This window comes from Abrus precatorius, unplaced genomic scaffold (assembly GCF_003935025.1).
Source record: "Abrus precatorius isolate BTA unplaced genomic scaffold, Abrus_2018 Scaffold5, whole genome shotgun sequence".
In the NCBI taxonomy this organism is placed as follows: Eukaryota; Viridiplantae; Streptophyta; class Magnoliopsida; order Fabales; family Fabaceae; genus Abrus; species Abrus precatorius.
This window is the reverse complement of record NW_020874395.1, coordinates 18,797,552-18,819,905: the sequence shown is the minus strand read 5'-3', so window position 1 is coordinate 18,819,905 and position 22,354 is coordinate 18,797,552. Positions and strand designations below refer to the sequence as shown.

Sequence of the window (22,354 nt, the reverse complement as noted above, 5' to 3'; positions counted from 1 at the left end):
AGTTTAGTTTTGGTTTGCAAGCTGCTTCAAGAAGATTGAGTGAAACAATCAATTTATTAATACATATATTACAATTATTAAATAAAAATATAACATAGCTCATTACAATCAGAAAGGAAAGATATATTTGCTACATCCTATGTAATTTCGCTTAAGTCATAGTTATTTCGCTTAAGCCATAGTCATTTCACTTAAGCCATAGTTATTTAGCTAAGGCAAAAATTGGTTATAACGTAAGGGTTTTCTTAGTCTTATATTCGCTTAAGTGAATAGTATAATATCTTGAATGGCTTAAGTGAAATGATTCTTGTGAGCTATTTTTATGCTATAATTTTTGCTTAAGCTAGCAAAAATGGTTTAAGCAAAAATTACAAAAATTGTGTGATGCAAAATTGGACATTTTGTAAGGAGCAAATGAGAAAGATCTAAAAAAGTATTAAATAATCTATCAATACAAAAGCTCATTTTCATAATGAATTGAGATTGTGAGGTGGATGTAAAAGTTTAAATTCTAAGAATCATTAACTTCATACATAAGGTTTGTAGAAAACCTTAAAGATCTAAAATTAAATTCTAACATTCTATTGATTCAAAAGTTATTTTTAATTATATATTGAAACTACATCAAGGCATATGAATGTATACTTTTTTAAAAGCACTACTTAGATACAAGATACACGACTCCTTAACCTTGATAGGAAGATGACTTATTCAAAAATTCTTGCACAAGGGTAAGGAACTTTGGATGAACTAATGCGAATGGGTGTAAGCTTTGCTGCTAAAAAACACCCAATGTTGACCACATTGAGAGACACAAAAGCATGTAACGCTAATTGGCAACATGCCATTAAGTATCCCTAGTGGTACAAAAAGAGAGGTCATGATAATATCATCTACATCCATACCATTCCTCATAAAATAGATCCCACATCCAACCAAGCCTTTGACCAGGAAACGGGAGAATTTCCACTACATATGAAAGGCCAACCAGAGAGTGAGTGTAGTGGGAACAGGCTTCGCAAAAAGTCAACCTCAAGCCAGGGTCAGCATAGAATGGAGAGGTAGATAGAGTTTGAAAAAGATAACATGATTTTGAAGATAGAAGATAATAGATTTTAAAGATATAAATTAAGAAGTTTTGAAGATTTAGAGAAAAATATTATTAATTTTTACAGAGAATTAAATAATAAATATATAAAATAAATAGTATTATTAAGTTATCAGTCGAAGATTTAAATCGTTTATAAAATTTAAAATACATCTAACAGTTTAAAAATATCACTTACTTTTTATTTAGTTGGTTAACTCACCCTAACTATTTTTATTATCAAATTGATAGTAGTCCTAAACGGATAGTCTCTCATGTTCACTATTGGAGATCTCGTAATTAAGTATCTCAACTATATTTAAGATATACAGTAACTTGAAGAATTTTGAAAAAAAACAAAATAGAGTACGATCAATTGTTGAAAATTTAAAGTTTGAAATTATAGCAACATTTTATATATCAAAGTTTTAACTTTGAAAAAATTTATAATACACATTATGTTAAAAAAAAAATATGGATAATTTTTATATTGCAAAAATTAGTCATTTCAATTACAAATATATCCTCAACTAAAAATATAATATTTGATTTTTAAATTTTATCTTTCCGTCTTATTATTATTTTTATTACTAATTGGTCTTTAACTCGTCTCTAATATATAGATCTTTTTATAGTTTTATTTATTTATTTTTTAACCGAGTAATTAGTTTTTAATTCAGTTATTAATGTATTTAGTTGTTTTTATTTAGTTATGCTAATCATCGATAACTGAATCAATTATATTTTGATGCTGATTTAAAATAAGAAAAATATTTAAACTGGACATTTGTATATAAATTATTTAATAATAAAATATTTGATCAATAAAAAAAATAAAATCAGTCCTTAATTCGATCACAAAAGTATTAAGAAAATATAGTTGTGATTAAATAATTGGTCTAATTTATTTGTTACATTATTTTTAATACTGTAGTGACTAAAAATATTAAATTCTTAATTTATCTGGTAATTTGAGCGAGAAATAATTAAAATTTTGTATTTTTTATTTTTATTTAAATATTTTACATATAACATAGCAAACTAAAATTCACAATCCGGAGTTTTTATTACACGCAGTCATTCACTAAACAAGAAGCATAAGCCAAACAAACCTAGAATTGAGAACTAAGAAAATAGAACACACAAAGAACTTCATAATTAACTAACAAACCATGGCTCACTAATTAGAACTGCTCAGTCAATTCTACCACCTCTTCTACCATAGATTTCAAGGTAGATTGCTTCTTATTTATCACATTACACTTGGCACGAATTTCACCTTGATTCCCAGTCAAAACACCCAATTGGCTCAATTTCACCATAGCATCAGCAAACTTCTGAAAGAATAGGTTTTGGTCTTTGGCAAAAGCATTAACTAATCCCACGGTCCTTTGGTCATTGAGCAAGTCCTGATCAGAGGTAAACACACCTTGACGATTCATTACATCAATGTAGTACTTATTATCAAATATTGTTGGGGTTCTTAGGTCAAGATTGGCTGTGTTAAGTGACTGTCCATTGGGACAAATGGCCTTGAGGTTGTTGGCTAAGGTTTTATCCATAGTGGGGTCTTGAGGTGACAGTCTATTGAAGAATGTTCCACAATGGGCACGACCAAAAGTGTGTGCACCTGAGAAGGCTACCACATCTGTGACATCAAATACCTTTTTTGCTGCAAAACTATTAATGGTTTGATTAGTAGTTGCAAAGGGAGATGGAAGATTTCTTGTGTCTGTTGCGTTAATAATGAATCCATCTCTTCTTCCTAATGGCAGTGCAAAATCAGGGCCACCAGACTGTCCAATTGAAGCAAACAAGAGTGTTAAAAATAAAAATTAAAGATAAGTTAAACAAACAAAAAAAAAATTTAATATATGTAATACATGGAAGCCCGCAAGTTAAAACCATCATTGTTAACTACAATGTTTATTTTAGAATATTACAAAAATAATATAATTTATATTACACAAGTTTATCACTGCTTTTCCTTTTTGAGATATGAATGAAAAATAATATAAACAGTTACATGATAATAATCAATGTTTTAAAATTATGATGACAGAAAGTTAAGATGAACTTATATTCCGAAAGAAAAAGCTACTTTAAAGTTCTCTTTTACTTTAACTTAGTAATAAAATAATGGTATATTTATCTTTAAATTTTTATTATATAGTTAAGACCAAAAACACTTAAAAGTTTTTAAAAAAATGTACATCATCTTTATTAGTGAGAATAGGAAAATAAAAAATATATAGATCTGACTGTATAATTATATATAAAAGTCAAAATTTAAAACTACTTAAAGTAACACACACATAGACATATATATATATATATATATATATATTAAAATAACAACATATTTGTAATATTTTAATCTTTTATTGTATGAAAATTACGACTTCAATATAGTTTCTATATATTTAAGAGATTTTTTTTGTTAAATTAACCTTTTTTAACCTTTATGAGTGATATAACAAACTAAAAATTGCTATGTCAATTTTTTATCATATTACTTTATTGGACTGCGTTAACAAAGGGTAAAAGTATTAAATTTTTTAAAATAAAGAGTAAAATAAAAATTAAAAATGAATTAAGAATAAAGAATAATAAGGAAGTTACAAGAAAAACGGCATCACGGGCAGCTAAGGCAGTGATGTCAGCACATGAGACAATCCTTCCACACTGCTTGTGGACAAGATCTCGCAGGTCATCAATGGTCTGCAATGCCTCTGTCCTTATTCCTATGTTAGCCCCTTGATCCCTTTCACCTTCACCTTTTTTCGCATCCAACAGCAACGACCCATCGCATCCCTACACGTGTCATTTCAGATTATTTCATGATAAATTATTAACAAAATATAACCCTTTATATCATGACACACATTTTTAATACCCCCTTTTCTATTCGATGAAACTCGTTGACTAGAAATCATGAAATTTTGCCATTCAAGTTTTAAAAGGAAAACCGAGCTGACATATATAGACCAAAAGGAAAGACTAACAATATACTTAAGGAGTGTTGTTACTTCCTCAAAAGAGAAAAAGAAATTGTTATATAACTAAAGCAAAATATTTATAAGGCTTTGATAGGCCCAATATTTAAATTGAACATATTAACTTTAACTTACTCTTAAAAATAGTTTGAGAGAAAAGTTGTTTAAGCATAACAAAGACAACTACGGTTATATTTTTAGCCAATATAAGATATTTCAACACTTTTGTTCACTAAAGTCACTCCTATATGAAGGTGAATAAAGAAGAATATAATAAATGAGAATTTTTTTATATATTAAAAATAAGTACCTTAATTATTGAATATTTTCTTGAATGATCGAGATTCAAACACAGGAGTCATATAAAAAAAGACATTCTTCCTGGATACACATTTTCTAGTTAAGGAATCAATAAACAATTTTTTTTATCAAAAACCATGCTAAGAGTGTATTAAAAACTGTAATAAGAGTACATTAATCATATTTTTTGGCACACTATTTAGTAATTTGATTAGCATGGTGATTATTACACATGCTTACCGTAACAAAGCAATCATGGAAGAAAATACGGAGTAAGCCTGGAGCTTGGCCATTGTCATTCTTGAACACTTTCTTAAGGTGGTTTCTTACAATGGTTTCAACATTGGGACATGTTTTCGAAAAGAAAGAAAATGACAGTCCATTCACCACTGGGGGCTGGGCAAGTGCCGCGGAGGCATGCAAATGAGAAGCCAGCACAATGCAAGAAATGAAGAACAAAGAGAACAGAGAAGACAAAGAAGAAGAAGAAGAAGAGTTCAGCACACCAGCCTTAGCCATATTTTAATACTTCTTCAATTCAGAGCGATTTGAGATTACCAACTAACGTGATTATTTATAGATGGAGGGTGAGGATTCGTGACTGTGTCCCACTAGTTTATTTTTCTCTCATTTTTGTTTAAATATCTTTGGATTAATTTTATGTTATTATTAATGATTAAATTTTAATACTAAATACATAAATAAACTCGTAAAATTTATTTAATTGTTGAAAAGTGTTATATTTTAATTAAAATACGTATTTTTATATTGAAAACTAAAAAAATAAAAATTCAGTGAAGTATTGAGTGTCACATGCTTTTGGAGTTCCAAGGCAGTTTTGGTGCGCAACAATCATCTAATAAACCGAGAAAAATATAAACGTACCTGATCTTCTAGTTGAGAGTAATTTATAGACACATGCAATTTAATTTTAAACTTTTAATAACATATTTTTAAAATTAATTTAATAAAAATCACCAAACTCAAATCCTGTAATAATTTTATCACTTTTAAAAAATAAATGTCCATTCTAATTTAGCATCATTTCTACTTTTTACATGAAACTTATAAAACATTATAATTTTTATTCTTATGAAAAATAAGAAATAGTTGAAATTCATTTTTATAAAGTAAGAAATTGCACCTTATGTTTTTAAAGTTCAAATACTAAAATGCATATTATTCTAAGATAGAGAAAAAAAAAAAAGAACATGCTTCCTTAAAATTCTATCTTTTATATAAGATAATATTGTTTAATATATGCGCAATTGGACGTCACTAAGAGGATACGCATTCATTTCCATTTGAACGCACGTTCAGTGAAGGAGCTCTACTTAATGTAACGTTGATATTACATGCGTTTAGAAGAATATTACGGAACTCTTGAAAAAAATTAAAAGGTTAAAAATAATATAAATTATTATTGATATTACACACTTTAATTCTTTTAAAAAAATTGAACTTTATTAGAAACTATAAAATACCAGTGATGTCATTAAATTATTTTGATTAATAAAATGTGTAAAAAATATAGATTTAATTGTACTTTTAGCCCTATATTTTAATATACATGCAATTTTAGTTTCAAAAATATTATTTTATATTGCTCTATTATATAAATAAATAACATATAAAATATAATAAAAATTTAGAATAAAAAATTAATTTAAATATTTAAAAAATTAAAATTAAAAAGAAAAAAAACATAATTTACAAATTAAACCAAAAATATATTACTCTTGTTCAAACAAAGGCAAACATATTCTAAGTATTATTGCAGAGATTTGATCTGTTAGTCACTAGTTTGGAGGAAATAATTAATGATTTCTCCAAGACCCAACCCCATTAGCAATAATTTAAATATGTAGTAATTAATAAATTGAAATATTAAATAAGACAATGAATAGGTTCATTTCATGCAACCCCACCGACTAAATTACTATATATCGATGATAATTAATTAAATATGGCGCTGCCACTTTTTGAACATGAAATGCGTTCATTACTTACTATTGCCACCCCAACTAGTTGCTTCTTTTCGAATTTGAACACTAAAATAAGGTTTCAATCTATGAAATACCCGATGCTTTTTATTTTTAATTATTTTTTACTTTGTTAAAGCAAGTTGTATGTATCAATTGGTTTGCAACGGGAAGACATGATGGGGACCCTGAATTATACTATTAAAATTTTTATTTAATGCATTATTTCAAACTTATATTTAGTGTATTTTGATTTTTGATGAATTTTTTAAAACCTTTGTTTGTTCTATTCTGGTGAAATTAATTTTCCATCATAAACTTAGACAAATTCTTGCAAATTAAAGCATAGAAAACTATACAATCTAAACTGGTTTATTATTATTATTATTTTCCTGAAAACTGACTTGGTTTAACCTAACACATTCCGACATGAATTATAAAATAGAAAGAAAATATAAAAACCTGTTTGCTTTAATAAAATTAGGCAGTTGTAGTTTATTTATGAAACGATTCTGTCATTGGTTGCTTTGTCCTAGATGCTTGTTACATTTAATTACGAAGAAAGTGCTCATTGAACGGATAACAGCCAATAACACAAATGGATTCACTTAAAAGAATATTTTGCTTCTCGATGCTTGTTTAATTAAATCATCGATGAACTCAAACATGCAGGCAACAAGTCATGTTTTTATTAACAACTTATCTTAGTAGGGAGGTGCATGTCTTGGTATGATCACCAATTCTTAGAATAAAAATATTTAACATTTTGATTATACATACATACATATAATATATATATATTAGAAACTTTAGTTCAATTAATTTTATTTATATTTTAGGTAAACTTTAAATTTTATTCCTTAACATTTTTTATGCAATTTAATTGATCTTTTTTAAGTTATTTTTCTAACACAAAATAATTCCTTTTTTTTTATTCATCTTTTCACTTAAGAAAATTTCTTAAAACAATAGCATTTTGGACAAGAAATTTTTTTTTCTTTTACATTTTTTATGCATTGTACGTACGGTAGATTAAATCTTTGTCCAAACTTTTAAACCGTCAGTAAAAATCTCTTTAGTTACATGTAAAACATTTTTGACCACTGCACCTACTCATTTTATTTGTTTATCTATTGTACATATCTTACAATTGTTGTTAATCCTTCATCACTGATCGAGTTTCATACATCTATAAATTTTAGTATTAATCACCTTCATTACAAACTCTCATCTACGTCAAAACGACATTAGAATCATAAAAATTGAAAATTTAAACAAAGTTGAAGAAAATCTTGAGAATAAAAGAATAAAGTGAAACTTTAATTAAATTTAAAAAATTAAATTGACTTTTAAACATGACTCAAACAAGTCATTTTTTATCAACTATATTTACTCCAATAAATATAATGTTCACTTGTCTGCTCAGCATTTTTTTTTCTTTTTTGTCAATAGTTCATATTGGTGGTTGAAAAAGAGTGATTGTAGTGGTCGGTGAACTCTAAGTACTTGTGTGTGTATATATATATTTTTGTTAGAGAAAAAAGAAGGGGAATGAGAAAGAGATGCATAGGATGAGAAATGAAGAGGAAGATGAGTGATAAGTTTGTCATTAGATCCACTTTTACAGTTCATATATTGATGTTTGACCTTTATTTTTTTTGGATTTTATACTCATTTATATGTATATTGTACAATTTAGCATAAAAAGGTCACAACTAAGTTTAAGACATAATTTGGGTCCAAATTGGTTGCAAAATAGAGCTTTGCAGCAGTCAGTAGGCCCAGACCCTATCATTAAGCAAGAGAATGCTTTGAGCCCATGCACGACTATGCTCACGACCTTGCATAACTATGCTCATCTGCAACAAGCCCCATTAATAAATTTTTTTTAAGGTTTTCAAACTCTATTAAAGAGAGACCTTAGGCATCTGTTCTACATCTTGTCGTTTGCTCTTTGATACACCTTTTATTTTGTCTCTCTTGCACGGGATAGTTAGCATACTTTTGTTGGGACTTTAAGCTTCGAGCGATCGTACTTGAAGACCAGAAAATCATCTCTTTCTAGTTTGTTTTTCTCTGTAACTTTATTTACGATTGTTTTATTTCTTCTCTTCAGCATAAGTAACTAAGTTCATACCTAAGGCTATGTGTAATGTTGTTCATGAATTTATGTGATTTTGAAGTTTAAATCTATACTTGGCTTCCGTTCATGATTAGCTTTTATCGTATTGCGCATAATTATAATCTTAATTAATTACATCGTCAGGCAATCGTATCTCAATTAGTTAATGGATCTACAGGATAAAACAAGACAAAAGATTATGTGGACTAAATTAATCTTTCTCTTCCAATCGTTATTAAATTAACAAGTTCATAGGTGTTTTATGCTTTATTTAATTGATGTCTTGCATGATCATTGAGAATATTAATTTAGAGAAAAGAATATTTGTATTGTATGATCATTGGTAGCATCCATATTTGGAGGTTCCTCTTCATTTTGTTCAAAATGTTAAGTATAATTAAGACCAGCAGCGTCAGCGTTAAACATCATGCTTTGATATCTGACAATCACGTTGTAATAGTTTCCAATAAAACTAGATTACTCAAATAATTTTGCAATATAGAGAGCAAACCTAGGTCATCTCACAAGGATACAAATTCATTATGTTTTTAATTTTAAACATACAACAGTGGTTAGATTGGAGGGGTTTTATGGTTTTTAAGAATTTAAAAAGAAACGTAAACTGGCAATAGAGAATTGAATTAAATCTAGAAAACATAGTAAAACAAATTAAATTGAAATTGAATTAAATAAACGAATTAAACTAGAAAACGAATTACCCAGAAAATGAATTAAACCAAAAAAACAAATTAAATCCAGAAAACAAAAACAATACAAAAATGAATCAAGGAAAAACGAACGCAAATAAAAATAATTAAAACGATGAATTGAACCCAAAAATTGAAGATGAATTAAAGGCAAAATGAAAGCAATTAAACAAAATCAATTAAAATGAAAGCAATTAAAACAAAGACAGATTTAAAGCGAAAATAGATTTAAAAATGAAAACAAATTGAAAACGAATTGAAAAGGAATTAAAAACAAAAATGACTGCAAAGAAGAATGAATGGAATTAAAAGAATGAATGCAATGAAAAGAACAAAGGCAATTAAGACTAACATGAATTAAAATCACGAATTAAAAGCACAGATTAAAACCACGAATCAAAAACGCAAACTAGGATTATTATACCAAATTTTCCTAAATCTCAAATGCAATAGAAATCAATAGATCAATCTTACACTCAAGAATAAAAATCAAATTCAATCGAGTTATGCATATACAAATCTTAATCAAGAATTGCGAGAAAGTAAAAAAAAAAAAAAAAAACTCTGAGCAATCAATCGATGTTGCAATCTACACTTGAGACAAGATGATTCACGAGAAAAGAGTATTGGAGAATTGCACCGGAATCAGAAATTAAATTTGTTGCAGAATCTAAAAAGAGACAAGTAAACGGTAATGAAAACAGTTTTTCTCTCAAAAGTGGGAGAGTCTTATAGAAAATGAAAATTATGAAAAAGAGAGAGCTGAAAGTTAACCTCTTGACCCCTATATATACTAGTCTTAAATGAAACAAAAATAATATGGGCTAAGGCTGCCGCAAGTAATCATAATAAAAGCCCTAAATATAAAAGGTGTGTTTTAAGTCTAAACTTCAAAATTAATAAAAATTAGTTCCAAACTCCAAATAGCATGATCCATAAGTTCAAATTGAAGCCCAAGAAGTCAGGATTCCATTACAAAAAGAATGAGCAAAAAAAGAAATCTACAAAAAAAGTTATGGCCGAAATAGTGGACAAAGGTCAAAATAGAAAAAATATGAAATATAAAGTAAAGATAACAAGTATTCATGTAAACTTTAATTTAATGCAAGAAATGTAAAATCATACTAAATGAAATAACAAGTATTCATGTAAATCTACAAAAAAAGTTATGGCCGAAATAGTGGACAAAGGTCAGAATAGAGAAAATACAAAATATAAAGTAAAGATAACAAATATTTATGTAAACTCTAATTTAATGCAAGAAATGCAAAATCATACTAAATGAAATAAATAAATAAATAAAATGTATTTTGAAAGATGCAATAAAACTATAAATGTGAATACAAAATATGAGTTATCAGTATCTACTAACATGTTCAAAATGTACTTGTTGATTACTCCGAGCCATTAGATGATCAACACCAGCAACAATATAAGGGACCCCCTCTCCATGTGATGTCCAATACCAATATCCAAGAATAAACTCTCTCATGAATGTGAACATTAACCTCATATAGAGATAAGTGTGTCTCATTTTGGCAATTTACATGGACACCTTATTACCCCTTCATTTAAATATCTTGTTTGCTAATAAGAAAAATTGATAAATTCTTCCACGCCTTTCAAAAATTCTACTGTGTATCCACTTCAAGTAGGAAAAAGTCTTTTATACATCCATGTTTGATGTGCAGCCATTTCCATATTAAGTTCAGCTCCAAAAGTACTATCAAATAAAACTAAGAATGTGATTGTGTTTAATGAACAAAGTCATTAAATATATAAACTAACTCCTTATATCTTTCTTTATAAGGTATGGCCCTATCCCATTTTTTTGTCCTCACTTAGTCAACAATTAGTCCTTAAATATCATATTTATACTTAACAAAATTTCAGCAACATTTTTTAGTAGTCTCCAAATACACAACTTAAATATGATGAAATTTACCATGATCGTTAATGCATCCAGAGAACAATAGGAAATATAGCACACTTAAATTACATATAGTATAAGAATGATATTCAATCACTAATTATTAATCAAGTAAAGAAAAAAGATGATTTTCAAACTATCCAACTTGGACAGTTCAAAATTCATTACAATGAACAATACCTTAAAAAAGTACGAATGCTCATTAATATTGAATATCAAATGAGAAACTAAGATTATACTTTGTGTGAATGAGAAAAAAGGTAGAATGAAGAAAGAGAATAAATAATGCATAATAATTTCAAATTATGATGTCATAAAACTAAAACAAAATAAGAATAATTAAAAAATTAATATAAGTAATTAAAAAAATTATTGTCTAAGTATAATACCTGATTCAATAATTTTAAATTTTATCCCTGCAATACAAAAAATAAAATATCACATAATATACAAATATAACAGAAAATATAGCAGAAGCATTTAATAGAATTTGTGTAGAAACTATTGTGTTTCATACAACATTTGAAAATTTAAAATATTAATTCCCTTGTTTTCAATTATATTATTTAAAATCAAGCATATCCAAGTTAACACGTACGAAGGAGTACAAACTGAGAATAAACTAAAGATCCTACTGAAACAACATGTATCTAAAGTTTCAAATGTTCTAATGGAAGCCTTAACAACATAACATCCAGGAAAACTACATATTTCCTAAAGTCTAACGTCAAATTACAATACTAATCTTCAAGCAATTAACTTTCACCTTAGAAAGACAATACACAATACAATAGTTTATTTGCATAATTGACTGTTAATTGAAACTACATTATGAGAAAGAATCTGAATTGAGCAGGACAACAATTATTACAAAAATGTAAATGAGGAAGAATTCGTTTCTTGCGAAATAATTTTCTCTTTTATTTTTCAATAACAAAAGGGAAGGAAAACACAAGTTAAACAGTCATTGTGTGGTAGTCTGATACCAAAAATAAGATACTGGAAAAGAAATTTTCAAATTTATAGTTGTTGGAATTAAAGACAATAGAATTTCACTTTGGGAGAAACTATCATAATACATCTAATGACTAAGTAGTTAATTAGGATCCAGCCATAGCTTTTTAATTAGTTAATAATCAAGAGCAACAACATAATTAGAAAAATTTCAATTCATATTTATGCTACTAAAACATGTGTATTTGTAACTATTTATTGGTTCATGTAGAAATTCAACACAATATTAGTTGTTATTCTTCTATCAATGTCCTTTTGTCCATTTTAAACATTTAAACTATTCGAATAGTTCAAGAGTAAAAAATTGACTAATTTATAAAAAATAAATTAATAAGTTTAACAATTAATTCTAAGAAATTAGGACAGATAAATAGAAATTAAGGTGAAATTAGTACTAGAATTAAATATAATCAATTATTGAAGTTTATTTCTTTCTAAAATATTTATGACTGGAATTAAATTTAATACCCTATAAAATTGTGGAAGATACCTTCGACCTCACGAAAAAATAGGTTCAATCCATCATTCATAACTTAACAAGCAGAGTCACCATTAAAGTGCCTAACTAGAATGTGTACAATTTGACAGAATTCATTTTTGTTAGAACAAAACTCAAGTGCAGTACCATAAGTTTTGTTGATACTGTTCTTCCATCAGAACTGAAGTTTTATTTGTTAATATGTATAATAAAAGTCAGCATTAAAAGGTTAGCACACTAGTATTCAAGGTCAACACATTATTAAGATGAAACTCAATTATGATTCAAGAACGACACTAATAATACTTATTGCATTGCCTCTAAATTTTGTCCTTTTGTAATCCCATACATAACATGATTTAATAAGATTCTCCAACAACATTAAGAAGCTATTGCTCAAAATTTACAAATAACAACCATAATTTCCAACTTAAACATGTAATTTCAACAAGATTTATGTTCAATATACCTTGTCGTCCAACAATAACACCCACAATGTATAAAAGATATAGAGCATGAAATTTTCAATAGGAATACCATTTTCAAAACATACATTATTGATTAGGAAAATGTCTCGGAATATTATATTATACTTATTCTATATTATCGTAACAAATTCACTATCTAAGCTCTTCTACCTCTCAAAAGATAGAAAAAGAATAGTAATAAAACAAAACTATAATAGATGCTATAACCCAAATAAAACATAATGCCATAAAAATAAGACTGATGCACCAATTTGATTTTTTAGCATCAAAATAGCTTTCTTTCACTTACCTTACTATTTATATCTATTAGAAATCTAATCAACAGTAATTTCAAACTAGCATTATGAATGAAAAAACTATTAACCTAATCACTTACAGAATTCTTCTCTTTCTACTTAACAAGAACAAATGGAGGACGACATTATTGAATATATAAATTTAGGGGAGATTTTTAGCAACATTCAAAATAATAATAATAATAATAATAATAATACATTCAACATACAAAGACAAAAGTTGGACTAAAATTATCGAGTAGGATTTTTCAAATTATAAAATAGAGTTTGAAGATTTCTGAAATCTAAAAGAAAAAAGCAAATTGATGAGAGAGAAACATGAGATACAATGGTAGATTTAAGATTTGAGAAACTGAAAATTTGTGAAAACATATGAAGTGTGAACAAGAAGGTTATAAGAAACTAAGAATTTGTGAAAACACATAAAAATAGCTTCTTTTATTTTTACAAGATTGAAAAGCGCGAATAATATTTTAATTAAAAATAAACTTTTAATCTTTTTAAATTTTTTATAATTTAATATTACATACAATATATAGCTTTTTATTTTAATATCTAAGAAAAATATATTAATACTCTTTTATAACTTCAATAATAATAAAAATTAATTTTAACCAAATTATACGAGTGTCAAAATATGAATTTTTTTCACATGAATACTAAAATAATAATTAAATCATTTAAAGAATTTAAAATAATTATTTAACTTAAAATCAATTAATATCTTTTGTCAATAGAAAATATTTTTTTATTTAAATTAATATAAAATTTTCTTAAATTTTTTATAAGTATTTTCAAATTATTTTATATTTTCAAAAAATTAATTTCATTTTCTTGTAATGAGAAAATTAATTAATTAATTTTTTATGAATAAATGATATTTTTATTTTAAATTTAAAAAGGATATTTTTTTACATATTTTGCTTCAAATATTTCCTACAATAATTTTGGCAATAAAATTTATAAGATCATTAAGTTTTCGAATAAATTTACATAAAAATTTTTCTATAAAAATTTTTGCATAAAAATTTGTAAAAAAATATTAAGCTTTTTCTACCTTTTTTTATTCCTAGGAAAAAACACAGGAAATTTTAAGAATTGCTGTAAAAAAATTTTAAAATTCTTCTTGTGAAAATATTTTTAAAAACAATTATAGGAAGTTATGAGCTTTTCTTACCTTTTTTATTCTTAAAAATTTTAGTAAGAAACTTAATAAATTGTTTCAAATTTTTATAATAATTCTTTTTTCATAAAAAATAAATAAAATTTCTCTAAAATTTCTAAAAAAAATTGCAGGAAATATTTGCAAATAATAACTACAATTCTAATAGTGAAATAACTATATTCAAGAAAGTGGGAGGAAAAACTGCTTCCAACTGATAAAGTGTTTTGATAATATCATATTTTAAGTTATTTAAATATGTCATATCATTAACTTTCAGGCATAAGCGTTAGAAAAATGAGCAAATAAGAATTAATGGATAGGCAAGTAACAGCATAAAATGTGTATGGTGACTCTTGTATAAAATTTTGCACTCTTTAGAACATCACAAAAAATATTCTTCTCATTTTCAGTCATAAAGAAATATGATTTTGCAAACATTATCTTCCTACCTGCATTTGTCTCTCTTGGATGAAGTTTCTTCCTAATACCCATTTTTCGCAAGTCAAAATGAGTTTTTTAATGATCCTTTGTATTCCTTGAGCATCTAAAAAAAAGTTAATCGCTTAAATCATACCATTTCTTTGTTTTTTTTTCTTCTCTCCAAACACATTTTGAAAGTCCTTAAGCAAAGATAATATATTTGTCCTTTCAAACAAATATTATGGCATAAAACAAAGACCAATGAATACTCAAATTCGCAAGAAAGAGAGAGAGTGACTAGATCTTCCGCCATGAGCTCAACCACATCCATATTAGATCCACTATTATGTTCTCCTCCCTCCTGTTGTAAATGACAATATGACCATTCTCTCTTTCTTTATCTCTCTCTCTCCGAATCAATCGTCGAAGCCACTCAACCCACCACGACCCATTGTTGGCATTGTGTTTACGGTGAATTTTTTAGCAAGCAAATAAATTTATAACTAATTTAAAATTAAATTTTAGATTTTTTTATAGTGTGTTCGTTAATTAATATTGTAGAAAACGTAAAAATAAAAACAAAATAGCAAGAAGAATAAGGATTGCAGCAATATTAACGTAAAGTTGTAAGAATTTGAAGAAAACAATTGAATCAAAATTGAATTACAATAAATGGATGTACAACTTTCAAACAATCAAATATATATTATTGTTGATCTGTTTTTCGAATTACAGTAAAGGTCGTAATCCTAGTTTTGAATTCTATTTTTGGTCAACATATAACAAAATTAAGAGCAAATAATGTTATACACTTCTTAGTTAAACTTATAGAAAAGGAAACTAAGGCATATGGGTTTACTCATTCAATCCTTTATGTATTCTTTAGTTTAACTTTAAATCCGATTTCTTTATGATTACCAATCATTTATACAAATACTATTAATACTCAATAGTCATGTTATATTAATATTTTATCAATAAATTAACATCCACAATAGTTGTGCATGATATCAATTTAAGAAAGCATAAAATACCTATGACTTGTTAATTTAATAACGATTGGAAGAGAAAGATTATTTTCGTCCACCTAATCTTTTGTCTCGTTTTATTGTAGAGATTCATTAACTAATCGAGGTATGGCTGTCTAATGATATAATTAATTATGGTTATGTTACAAGTGATCAATTCACAACATACAATTATACACAATAGGATAAACACTAATCACAAACCGAAATCAAACTTAAATTGAAACATCAAAATCCCATAAATTCATGAACAAAAATTCTCATAACCCTAGCTATAGACTTAGTTACTCATGATAAAGAAAAGAATTAAAATAATCATAAATAAAGTCATAGTCAAAAAGGAAATAGAAAACTAGAATGTCTCCAAGGATTAGGGATGGGATGAGTTATCGATCTTTCAGTATGATCGCTCAAAGTTTTAAATTCTGCCAAGAATGTAATGAAAGAAATGACTCTAAGGTGTGGAAAGGATGAGATGAAAAGTGTATCAAAGATAAAAAAAACAAGGTGTAAAAATAGGATCAAAACAGTGTCTCCCAATCGCTCCCTGGCACGGGGTCGTACACATGTCAAAAATAAACTTAATTACTATAGCACGGGCAAGCAACCATGATCGTTTCTCAAAGGATCACAAAGACGAATTAATCTATTTGGAGAGTATGTAGGACAGGGGGAGGTGATATAGAATCAATAAAACAGAGTCAAAGTTGAGAGGATTGATTAAATCAATTCGAAAAACACCTAATTCAAGAATCAATAAGGAATAAGCAAACATTCAATTACGGAATCCCAAAATACATATTAATCAAATTCGGTGGTAAAAGACTAGATTCAACTGAGACCTTAAATTAAATCAAGTGATCACACGAAAAACTTCATGCGTTTGATTAACACAAATTCAATTAATACTTAGAAACCTCTAAAAATCTAATCGAACGTGTTAACTTTCTGAACCATTTAATTTCTGAAAATCAATTCATGCACTTCAACCGAAACAAAACAATGAATTGAATTGCCTCTCAAAAATAAATTGAACGAAAACCTTCAGTTCATGCTATTAATCAGAATGGAGAGAAACAAGAAACCAGGAAACCCGAATTCAAATATAAAATCTACAAACCGATTCTCATGAATGTTGCATTCCGTTGATCCTTGAACTAGATAAATGAAACTACTCCTCCATGGATGGAAGCTCACAAAAAGAAAATCTCTCTCAAAAAAAAAGAGTCCCAGAAAAAAGCCCTTTTGAAAAGAAAACTCTGCATTTTTTATTCAAATCTGACTTTTCAAATCTCCAGCAACAAACCGTAACTTCCTCCTTCAAATTCACCCAGGAAGCGCATTTGTTATGATTTGTTATTGGTTTTCCATTCAATCAATGAATGTTAGCTTTCAAATGCCACTAGAATGAGTCGAATCGGACATCTGTGGGCCGAGATATGACCCAAACACTGCACTAAGGTCCAAAATCCGCGAATTGCGTCTTCCAGCCCAATTTTGGTCCAATTCTGTTTCTGGATGCTATGATTCAGCCTTTAAATCTCCATGAGTGTTATAGGCCCATCTCTTAGCTTTCAAATTCAATTGGAATCACTCAAATCCGATAACTATAACCCGAGATATTACCTACACAATAAGCAAAGGTCAAAAGGCTCTAAAATCCAAAAATTAACAAAGTTTAACAATTAAGCCCAATTATATAAAACTCAGCCAAAACAATACAATTAAGCACAATTCACAACTAATTAGGCCTATTACAAAGCTATCACAAGTGTATAAAAATTCATTGATCACTCCCCTAAGGTTCCTTTTAATAAGTTTTGAAAACCTTAAAATCTCTTTATAATTAGGCTTACCGCAGGTGAGCACGACCGTGCATGTGTATCGAAGCATCTCCCGTACTTGCTACTAGAGTCTAAGCATGTTGACTGCTGTGAAGTCCTATTTTTCAAGCAGTTTGGGCTCAAAATGTACCAAAAATCTAATTATAACCTTTCTTATGCTAAACTACACATTGATATATAAATCAGTGTAAAACATAATTAAAATAATGGTTATACATAAACAAATTTCCATAAAAGCATGTTAAAATACAAACTTATCACACATATTTTACGATATAACTGCCTACAACATTTGTTTGTAACATCTACCCTATACTACCCACGATCTTTCCCATGTGTCTTCATATATAACATATTATAACCATTCCTAAAGCATTAGTATTTTGACAATAATCTTCTCTTTTCTCTCAGGTCGTTGTACTTGATTTTTTATTTAGAAATAGCTTATCCCATTTCATTTAGAAGTAGCAGTGTTGGATTAATCCTTATCCTTAATAAATGAAGACAATATTTTACTGAAAGCATATAAAAACATTTTTTTGACTTATTTTTTACATCATTGTATCTTGTAATCTTATCTGCAAACCTTTTGTGAAGTTGCTAAAAAATTGTCAAAATGTTACTTTTTGACTAGAAATTATATTTCCTTGATTACAAATTTTTTGTAAAAATTAGTCAAAAATATTCTTGTCTACTAAATTCCATGTCCCTTCAGTTGGACTAGAAATTAGTATTTCCTCAATACCATCATAGTTTCATAAAACTAATGAAAAAAGTTGCTTCCTTTTCAAAAAGTAAAAGTTTCTTTGGTCATTATACTTTCATAAAAACTTGTCAAAAGGTAAAAACATTTTTGAAAATTGTGTTATACAAATTTTAGTAAAAAATACACTTAAGCTATAAACAAAAGCCATATAGGCTATATACAACATACGCTCTGTTTTTTAGAAGGTGTAATACATTTTTATCATCTTATATTTTTCAACCTAAATAGCTCAAACACACTTCAATTAAATTGAAAATTTTATTTTGAGTAAATTATTATAACTTAAGAAATTTCATTTCTCCTAAACACATAGACATTGTTTTTACCATCTCGATCCATTACAAATTTCATCTTACTCCAACTATCACCTGAAGTCATTCTTTCCTCTACCAAAATTCTAGATGTTAAATGGGAAGGATCAAACCATCCATTCATTTTTACTTTTCTATACTTTTTTAATAATGATTATTTTGTCATCAAATTTTTTTATTACTAATTTTTTTTTAGAATTAACGATTAAATTTTTGTGATAAAAAAATTTGGTATTTCTTTTTTATTTAATAATTGAATAAGGCAACAAATTTTTTCAACCAATTTTTTTAGTATATATATTATTATTTAGTGACTCAATTATGTATTGAATTTTGTGACTAAAAACTTCAGTTGCTAATTTTATTTTATTGTTTTCAAATTAATTAGGATCAAATTAAGTGCTAAATTTTTGCAATGAAAAATTTTAGTCGCTCATTGATTACTTTTCTTGTAGGGCTTGTAGGCAAAGACAAACCTAAAAATCTTATAGAAGAATTTTCTAAGAATGTCATATTATGTGATTGAATAAGTTAGATGTTTTTTCTTTAAAAAATATAAAGAAATAATGGTCCTTTTAATCATAAAGGACTAAACACAAAATCCTTCTTTAATGGCAGTAGAAATTAACCTAGAATTTGATAATACCTTGGTTTTCTTATTCAATTAGGGGTAAGGAGCATGGCTAGTATGTTGTATTGGCTAAAGTTCTCCTTAGATGATAGGCTCAAAGGAACTTAAACGATTTTTTTTACACCATTGATGTAGGAAGAGATTTGGAAGCAAGAACATGAATATAAGAATAAAAAAAGAGTAAGTTAAGTGTAAAAAGTAAAGTTCTCATACTTTTGTATCTTACAAGGTGATCAATGAATTTTTATACACTTGTGATAGCTTTGTAATAAGCCTAATTAGTTGTGAATTGTGCTTAATTATATTGTTTTGGCAGATTTTTATATTATTGGGCTTTATTGGACTTAATTGTTAAACTTTGTTAATTTTCGGATTTTAGAGCCTTTTGACCTTTGCTTATTGTGTAGGTAATATCTCGGGTTATAGTTATTGGATTTGAGTAATTCCAATTGCATTTGAAAGCTAAGTGATAGGCCTACAACACTCATAGAGATTTAAAGGCTGAATCATAGCATCCAGAAACAGAATTGGACCAAAACTGGGCTGGAAGATGCAATTCGCGGATTCTAGACCTTAGTGCAGTGTTTGGGTCATATCTTGGCTCACAGATGTCCGATTCGACTCATTCTAGTGGAATTTGAAAGCTAACATCCGTGGCTTGAAGGAAATATCAATTACAAATCATAACAGATGCATTTCCTAGGCGAATCTGAAGGAGGAAGTTACAATTTGTTGCTGGATTTTTGAAAAGTCAGATTTGAATAAAAGAATGGGAGTTTTTCTTTTTAAATACATTTTTTTTTTACTCTTTTTTTTTTAGAGATTTTTCTTTTTCGTGAGCTTCCATCTATGGAGGAGTAGTTTCATTTATCTAGTTTAAGGATCAATAGAATGCAACATTCATGAGAATCGATTTGTAAATTTTATATTTGAATTCGGGTTTCCTGGTTTCTTGTTTCTCTTCATTCTGATTAATATCATGAACTAAAGGTTTTCGTTCGATTTATTTTTGAGAGGCAATTCAATTCATTGTTTTGTTTCAGTTGAAGTGCATGAATTGATTTTCAAAAATTAAGGTTAATTAAGTGGTTCAGAAAGTTAACACATTCGATTAGGTTTTTTAAGGTTTCTAAGTTTAATTGAATTTGTGTTAATCAAATGCATGAAGGTTTTCGTGTGATCGCTTGATTTAATTTGAAGTTTCAATTGAATCTAGTCTTTAACCACCGAATTTGAATAATATGTATTTTGGGATTTCGTGATTGAATGTTTGCTTATTCTTTCTTGATTCTTGAATTAGGTATTTTTCCAATTGATTTAATCCCTTCAACTTTGACTCTGTTTTGTTGATTCTATTGATTCTATATCACCCCCCGTCCTACATACTCTCCAAATAGATTAATTCATCTCTGTAATCTTTTGGGAAACGATCCTGGTTGCTCTCCTCATGCTATAGTAATTAGGTTTATTTTTGACACGTGTACGACCCCGTGCCACAAGGCTTATATGGTAAGTTGAAAAGATTATGGGATAGTTTTTAGTAAGAATATATCAATTGATTAAAGAGATGGAAAGTTTTTGGAGAATGTGCAAGCAACTCAAAGTTATTAGGGATGTGGATTTATTCTAGTAGCGCACGAACAAGACTGTCCTGTTTTACTTTCACTTAAGCGAAATGACCATTTGCTTAAACGAAAAAGTAAGCACCTCTCACTTTCCTCTTCTATTCTCCTTTATCCTTCCTTCTTCTCAACCCATCCACCGTCACTTGACCTCCTTCCTCACAGCTCCTTACCTACATCCAGCCTCTTCTCTTACCCTTCACTCCTCCCTCTTAAATCTCAAGCCCTTTCCTCTTCCCCACATTCCTCCTCTTCCCTCCTTCTCAAATCTCAACTCCCTCTCCCTTACTCCCACTAATCTCAACCCCCTCCCTCTCCCCTACCCCTCTCAGATCTCAACCTTGCCTCTCTCTCAAATCTCAACGAGACTCTTTCAAATCTCAACTCTGCTCCTACCCCCTCAGATCTCAGCTCCGTCCTAATCTCATATCTCAGTCCCTCCACCCCCCTCAAATCTCAATCATCCTCCTTCTTAAAGACTTAAGCACAAGCACGTAAGTCCACCCCAAGTTGTTCCCAGCTTTCTCCTCTTTCTTATCCACTGGAAAAATCTCTTATATGGCTTCAAGAACAAACTTCACTGAATCCACGCACTCAATGAGCACCACTAGCAGGGAGAGGCTGAGATGGAGGGTGTTTGGAGTAGAGAGCAAGAGCGGACTAAAAAGGGAGAGTAGGAGGGGAAGGGAAAGCAAAGAGAGAGGGGTCGAGGAGTTGAAAGTTCACAAGAGAGAACAACATGAGAAAGAAAAAAATTGTCTTCGCCAAGCGTAGAATTGTTTAAGCAAAGTCAAACTGGATATCTAGTTCTTGTGATAACCGCACTATATCTGAATTTAGTTATTAGTCTTTATCTAGAGGTAGAAGTTAAAGCGAGGTAGATAAAAACTGAAAAAGTAAGAATATTATACTATTTCTTATCCAAAATAAAAATAAAAATATCATTTTCAAATTTTGTTCCAAGGACAAATATTTTGGTGAGTGTTGGTTAGGGGATGTTTGGTATCTGAAATTTTTTAACTTTTTCAAGAATGTTACTTAAAAAGTTTCATTACTCATATTTGGTATAAGATACAAAAAAATAAAAAATATTTTTAAAAATATGAGATTCCCAAGAAACTTGAATTGTGAAGAAATTGAAATTTTCATGTTTCCACCTCAATGGGT

At 28.1% G+C, this 22,354-nt stretch overlaps 1 protein-coding gene across 1 annotated transcript; it reads right to left on the bottom strand.

The window, feature by feature from the left end:
• Positions 1-2,271: 2,271 nt before the first annotated feature.
• On the bottom strand, positions 2,272-4,902 carry LOC113866864 (peroxidase 12-like). The gene is made up of 3 exons (XM_027501662.1): positions 4,624-4,902; positions 3,710-3,901; positions 2,272-2,883 (listed from the first exon to the last, which is right to left on the bottom strand). The coding sequence occupies exons 1-3, from the start codon at positions 4,900-4,902 to the stop codon at positions 2,272-2,274; spliced, it is 1,083 nt and encodes a 360-aa protein (XP_027357463.1).
• Between the last annotated feature and the right edge of the window lie 17,452 nt (positions 4,903-22,354).